General features: G+C 42.9%; 1 protein-coding gene across 1 annotated transcript; it reads right to left on the bottom strand.

The window, feature by feature from the left end:
* Positions 1 to 2,790: 2,790 nt before the first annotated feature.
* Positions 2,791 to 3,732, bottom strand: LOC123514876 (general transcription factor II-I repeat domain-containing protein 2A-like). Its single transcript, XM_045273136.1, has one exon. The coding sequence runs from the start codon at positions 3,730 to 3,732 to the stop codon at positions 2,791 to 2,793; it is 942 nt and encodes a 313-aa protein (XP_045129071.1).
* Between the last annotated feature and the right edge of the window lie 3,896 nt (positions 3,733 to 7,628).

Raw genomic sequence — 7,628 nt, forward strand, 5'->3', positions numbered from 1 at the left:
GATCTGTCTACAGTCAGGCATTACCTTAAGTCTCTTAATATTTTCTCTAACATGGGACCTGACCACATTTAATCTTGCTTACTTCAATCAACTTCCTTACCCTTATATGTCATATTTAAATCCTCTCTAACATCAGGGCACTTTCCTGATTTATATAAGGTTTTTAAGGTTGTTCTCATTTTTAAAAAGGGCTCCAGAACAATTCCTCTCTACTGACAACTATAGACCAATACCCTTAACCTTTCTTTTTGTTAAAACTATAGAAAGATTACTGACACAACAGTTTGATCAATACCTTGGAGAAAAATGAATTATTTCTGACTCTAAGTTTGGGTTTAGGGCTCATCATTCAATTGAAAACCAATTGTTATTGACATAACATGACATTACCTCTTGGGTTAGACAGTTGATGTATTTTTTTACTTCAGCAAGACTCTTGATATTTTACATCATAATACTGCATTTGGTTTGTAAACCTTATGCTTTTGAGGTATCTGGGACCGTATTTATAAAACTATGATTCGACATAAGTGAAACGTAAGTCCACAAGATGGCGGACACCATGACTTACGTGAAACATAAGTCTTATGTCTCACGTTAGTTCATCATAAACTCGCGGTCCCGTTATGTTTGGGTCGGAGCAAGAATAGCGTCGCTATGTCGAATCATAAAGGTGCGGTCACACGAGCAACTTTTTAAGGAATAAGTTGCTGGAACTCGGAGAAAAGGTAAAATCTGGCAACTAATCGTGATGTTTGGAATTGACGAGTTTGCGCGTGTTTAGTTGCAGGTTCTTGATAGAAGCCAGAATAGTACTGCCAATATTTTTTTATGTTTATTATTTATATAAGCTCTGCTTTAAAGATTGGGAGTAGAAAAAACATTTATAAGGTGGCAAAAATCAATTACAGGACAATCCAAATAGTTTCTATTCCGTAAAAAAGAAATACACCACAAGCCAATCACTACCACTTTGGCACAAACCCGTGCAGTCCAAGGGTCTCAATATTCATTCAAATTGTGAAGATATGGGTTCCAAACTTCCATGGAGCCGTGCTTCTGAAGGTTCTTTGATGGAACTAGTGAGGGACAGAAGATATCTCTGGGACCCCAGAGATCAGCTGTACTCCAAAACCAAGGTGAAACAAGGTGCCTTCAATGCTGTGGCAGAGAAGCTACTTGCAGAGTACCCTGAGCTATCTGGGCTATTAGGAGGTTAGTAATTTAATTTATTTACTTTTCCCTAGCATTTTATGTCATACACATTTACAATATAAAGTAAACATGTATAATTCTTCTTGAAAAAAGTGGATGAGTTAACTATACATATTCTCACAGTCTAGATGGGTCAGGTTTCACAAGATTCTGGGTAGAAAATGGAATTATTGCAGTTTCATCCAATACACCACACGTCTATACACATTCTCACGGTCTAGATCACACTTCTATGAGCATTTCTAACCCCCAATTTTACCCTACTGGAAATTGTTAATAAGGTTAGGTTAGGTTAGGTTTCCCAGGAAGGCCCCAAGCATGTTAGGCATAGGGAAAAAGAAATATAAGATAGGATATATTGATTGATACTGCAAATTTACCAAAATAATTTTTTACTTTAGGTTTTGAAAGGATTCTCAAATTATTCTGCAAATGTTATTTGTAGCAAATTACTCATGTTGCTAGGCTAAGCTAGACTAACAATTTTTTTTTTCATATATATAATAGGGGAAAACTAGCCAAGGGGAACATAAAATAAAAAAAGATCCACTTATTTATTTTTTTTATTATTATTATTATTATTATTATTTTTTTTTTTATTTTTTTTTATTTAAACTAGGTTACATGTGTTGTACATGCCAGAGGTCTGAGACTATGGTATAGTTCAGGCCTATCTTGGCAACAAAAAGAAATACACAATATTTACAGAAGTGAGACATAAATTAATAATTTAATAATAGTATATAATTACACACTCTCACTGCACTTATAGTATATAGTTACACACTATCACTGCACTTATTGGTGTCACACTAGCACTTTAGCCACTCGTTCACGCCTCTTTTGTACGCCTGGAGGCATGTAGAGTGGTGTATGTTTGTGTCTTGCACCAGCCCGTTCCACATGCGGCTGTAACAAGGGAGGAAGGAACGGAGGTGACTCTCGGTCCTCACAAAGGGCACAGTCACAGTGAGGTGGTGGTCTATTAGGCCGGCGGTTTGAGTGTCATGTGTGAGGATGGGTGGGGGTGGCAGACGTAGTGGTGCCAGGTGTGGAGTCTGTTGCCTGAGGGCCTAGTACATAACGCACAGGCCCGCCACGTCTCGCCGCTGCTGTATAGGTTGAAAGCTGATCTGCTGGTCCTGGTTCCTCAGTTGCACCATCCTCTGTGCTCTTGCCTGGATCCTGTCAAGCCCGGCAAGATAGGAGGGTGGGCAGGAGGACCAGGTGAGGGGAGTGTACTCCATGACGGGCCTGACCTGGGCCCTGTAGAGCAGGGGTGTCAAACTCATTTATCCCAAGGGGCCAGATTTCACCTTCACATTCAATGTGCGGGCCAGATAATCACGTATGACCATAATAATATTAATAATAATAATAATAATAATAATAATAATAATAATAATAATAATAGGTAATTATATAATAATAATAATAATAATAATAATAATAATAATAATAATAATAATAATAATAATAATAATAATAATAATAATAATATATTCTACCTTCACTCGCGTTTGCACACACGTAACCAAAAGATAAACCAGTAAAGAAAAGGAAGCATTATTTACCTTAGTTCCTGGTCGTGCTGCTCCCAGAAACTTGGCACCTCTTGGTCTGTACAAGTTCGTCTATGTTTGGCGCCAGAGACTGAGCAATGGCTACTTTCAGTGTTGAGTTGAGGTGTTCATTAGTGAGCCGAGACCTGAGTCCAGACTTGTTCAAGTTCATCAGTGAGAAGAGTTGCTCACAGACATAGGTACTGCCGAACATTGACATAATCTTTGATGCCAAACATTTGATTTGAGGATATCTTGGCCCAACATATTGATAGAATGTACCAATATCAACACTTGAGAACTTTTCCTTCAACGCAGAATCGCACTGAAGATCAATTAGTTCTAACTGAATATCCTCTGGTGTCTCATCAGGATTTGCAGCGAAAGGATTTCGAAAGATCGAGAAATCACTCTCAAGGTTCTTTAAGTCTGCAAATCTTTCTCCAAATTCGTTCAGTAACTTGGAAATCATGTTGCAGTATTTTTCTCTGCTGATAATTCCACGAAACTCAGGTGTGCTTTGCAATGATTTCAGTGTAGGAAAGTGTGCAGCATTATTCGCTGCTAGTTGACGTTCAAAAAGTTTGAGCTTCACCTCAAAAGCACGAATGGACTCATGCATGTCTGTCACCAATTTATTGCGACCTTGCAGTCTTGTATTGAGCAAATTCAAGTGTTCTGTCATATCTACCATGAAGGCTAAATCTTGAAGCCAATCATAGTCTTTCAGTTCCTGGACATTTCTTCCTTTGTTATGCATGAAACTTTGTATTTCACTTCTTAATTCATAAAAGCGCTTCAGCACAATTCCCCGGCTTAACCAACGAACATCAGTGTGATAAGGCAGACCGTGAGAGTGACTTTCCTCCAATAGGCAGTTGAACTGTCTGTGGTTCAGACCTCGCGCTCGTATAAAGTTTACTGCCTTGACAACAACATCCATAACGTGATCCATCTTTAATATTTTACTGCAAAGCACTTCCCTGTGAATTATGCAATGAACACTGTGAATTTGATGGTCTGAATTCAGGGTGAGTAGTTTTTCCTTTAACTTTGCTGTCACGCCAGCCTTTCTACCAACCATTTGAGATGCTCCATCTGTTGTCAGACTCACAGTTTTCTTCCAGTCAACACCTATCCTATCAAGTGCACCAGTCAAACTCACAAATATATCATCCCCTGTTGTTGTTCCTTTCATTGGTACTAATTCCACAAATTCTTCAGTTACCTGCATATTTTCATCAACACCACGTATGAACACTGCTAGTTGAGCTATGTCAGTAATGTCTGTACTTTCATCGATTGCTACAGAAAATGCTACAAATTTAGCAACTTTTTCTTTGAGCTGACTATTAAGATTTTCTGACAGTTCATTTACTCTTTCTGCAACTGTATTTCTTGAAAGGCTTATGTTTGCAAATGATCTACGTTTTTCAGGGCAAATATCTTCTGCGGCCATCATCATGCATTTCTTTATAAAGTCCCCTTCTGAAAATGGTTTCGATGACACAGCTATTTCCCGTGCAATCCTATAACTTGCCCGTACTGCAGTGTCACTGGCTTCATGAACACGCTGATACACTGACTGCTGCCTTTTGAGAGACTGTTCCAGCGTCTTTACTTTTTCTTCACGAAGTTTTCCACTATACACATCATACTTTGAAGCATGAGTGCTTGTGTAATGTCGCCGAATGTTATATTCTTTTGACACCGCTATAATTTGGTTGCAAATCAAACAAGTTGGTTTTCCATTCACTTCAGCAAAAAAGTAAGATATTTTCCACTTTTCCTGCATCACACGATGTTCTTCAGTAACTGTTCGCTTCTTGGAAATCATGATGAGATGATATGCAGTAAGAGTCACACCAAAATCTGACGCTGTGACGCTCTCGAAGGACAAAGCAGGACTGAAGTCAAAGGCCGATTCTCGGTGAGACGGAGGAATGACGAGTTATGGTCACGTCTAATACATGTATATTACGGAGCAGGGCCAGTACGACTACGTGTATTCTCGTCACCTATAGTCACTGGCTTTGGAACGCAGTCGACGAGACGAAATGGTCACATGATTTACGTAAAAATATATGAGAATAATTCATTCACTACAAAACACGATAGAAAACTTGAAGCAGATGGTAGAGAGAGAGAGAGAGAGAGAGAGAGAGAGAGAGAGAGAGAATATGTTGGCGGGTGGCGGCGAGCCGGACACACACACACACACACACACACACACACTTGACGAGGTTGGGAGTTACTATACCACAGAGGAACATCACCGCCCAAAAAATATAATAGTATCTTTATATCTTTATATAATGACTTTAAAATGCAAAGGGCTGGCTGGCTTAATCATTCCTGTAAAAAGACCAACTAAGATTGAAATATGAGACGTGCCGCGGGCCGCACATAGTAGTGTGGCGGGCCGCATGCGGCCCGCGGGCCGCGTGTTTGACACCCCTGCTGTAGAGGGACACTATCCCCGGACCGTCGAGCAACTTCCCAACGCGTCGGACACAGCTCAGCCTCCACGCCGCATCCCTGGCAACCCTCCTCACGTGGGTGGTGAAAGTTAGGCCTGCGTCTACTTCCACCCCCAGGATGGAGATAGACTGCTGGAAAGGCAGCCTTTTGCCTTCAAGAAAGAAGGCTGGGGGATGGGCGTCTTCTCGCCGCCTGGAGATGTGCAGGACTTGAGTTTTCTCAGGGGCGAGGGTTGTTGCCAGCGGCAGCTCCAGGATGCAATAACTTGCAGGACAGCGTTGATTCTGTCCACCGTGTTCTGCCGGTGGTTCCTGTCGCTGATGAAGGTGAGGGTGCAGTCGTCTGCATACGCTTTGGCCTCGGGGACTAGTTGCAGTATGTCATTGAAATATACACACCACAACAGAGGCCCAAGGACACTGCCCTGAGGGACGCTGGCTTTGATATGGTGTTGGGAGGACAAGTGGCCATCAACAACAGTGTGCAGGGTTCTGCCATGAAGGTAGTCCTCCAGGAGGTGCAGCAGTCCTCCACACACTCCAAGGCTCCTCAGTTTGGCTGCCACTCCCTTGAACCACACTCTGTCAAAGGCACCGGCGATATCCAGGGCAACGACGAACACCTCTTTCCCACTGTCTATCGCGGTGCTCCACTCCGTAGAGTTTAGGAGAAGCAGGTCGGCGGCCGACTTACCCTGCCTGAACCCAAACTGCTTTGAGTTAAGGAGGTGGTGGGCGTCGAGGAAGGCGGTGACTTTTCTCGTGATGAGGACTTCCAGCGTCTTCCCACCACGGAGAGGAGAGAGATGGGCCTGTAGTTCTTAGGATCTGCCCTGCTACCCTTCTTGTGTACAGGCACCACTCTGGCCTGCTTCCAGAGTGCTGGCCATGTTTGGGAAGTGAGGCATTCCCGGTAGAGCTGGGTGAGTGGAGTGGCGAGCTCAGCTGCACATTGCTTCAGTATGTGAGGGCTGATGTTGTCTGGTCCCAGAGCCTTCTTCGTGTCGGTCTTGCTGAGCAGGGACATCACCTCCTCCATGGTGATGTGCAGGCTGTCCAGCTCAGCAGTTGTTAGCACTGGGATCCTGGGTGGAGTGTTGTTTGGGTGGGTAACACTCATTTTGGTGGAGAAGTGGGCAGAGAGTAGCTCGGCCTTGTCCCTCCCTCTCGTCACTACCTCACCGCTCGGTGTGGTGAGTGGGGGGATGGTGGTGTCCGTGGCCAGGCCCTGCTGCTGCTTCAAGCTACTTTACCACTCCTTGCCAACATTCTGACTTGAGAGCTTTGCAGTCAGGTCAGTATTCCACCTTTGAATGGCGGCTTTTTGTGTGTTGGCCATGTTGCGGCAGGCAGCTTTATATGCCTCACGGTTGGCTTGGGTGCTGCTTGCTCTCAGTCGTCGCCAGGCCCTGCTCTTCAAGTCCGCCGCCTCACAACAGCGAAATCCGAACCATGGCTGATCCCCTGGTCTTGATTTATATGTCTGGCAGGGCACATACTTTGACTGAAGGGACAGCAGGTGACTGGTGAAGGCCTCCACCTGTTCATTAAGGGTGCCAGTGAGACAATCCTCCCAGTTTGTCTGGCTGAGCTCAGCTCTCAGTGCCTCCCAGTCAGTTCACCGCCAAAGCCAGTTGGTGCGCGTTGTCAGTTCATCCGGTCCCCAGTCCCCTTGCAGGTCCTAAAGACTTAACCCCATTTTACTTTATCAGAAATTAATATTAAGGTTAGGCTAGGTTTTCCAGGAGGGTCCCAAGCATGTTAGGCATATGGAAAAAAAATATAAGATAGGGTATATTGGTTGAAACTGCAAATTTATCAAAATAATGTTTTACTATAAGATTTTAAATGATTTTCAAATTATTCTGCAAATGTTATTTGTAGTAAATCACTCATGTTGCTAGGCTAGGCTAGAGTAGCCTTTTTACATAATAGGGAAAAACTAGCCAAAGGGAACATAAAAAAGATCCACTTATTTGATTGAGAATACTGGTTAACTCTTGCATTAGTGAGGTGGACAGGGTAGTGGTGAATGACAGAATATAGGTTAACTCCTTCATTAAAGAGGTGAACAGAGTAGTGGAGAATGATTGAGAGTACTGGTTAACTCTTGCATTAGAGAGTTGTACAGAATAGGGTGAGAGGAAGAAGAAAACTTTGTGCAGCAAGGCCACAGGAAGAAGGGAGGCATACAGTTTGCAAGATTAGAAGAGCTAAACTAAATTAAATTAGTCAAGATTTTACTGGAGGAGGGCCGTCGTGGAGAGCTGTCATGGTTTGGGTTCCTCTTGACAAGACCTGTTAAAATAGTACTTATTTGTCTTATTGTTTCCAGTTCATGTTCAAGCCAAATTCAAGAATTTGCAGACGT

The sequence above is a fragment of the Portunus trituberculatus genome, chromosome 38, assembly GCF_017591435.1.
Source record: "Portunus trituberculatus isolate SZX2019 chromosome 38, ASM1759143v1, whole genome shotgun sequence".
NCBI classification, from domain to species: Eukaryota; Metazoa; Arthropoda; class Malacostraca; order Decapoda; family Portunidae; genus Portunus; species Portunus trituberculatus.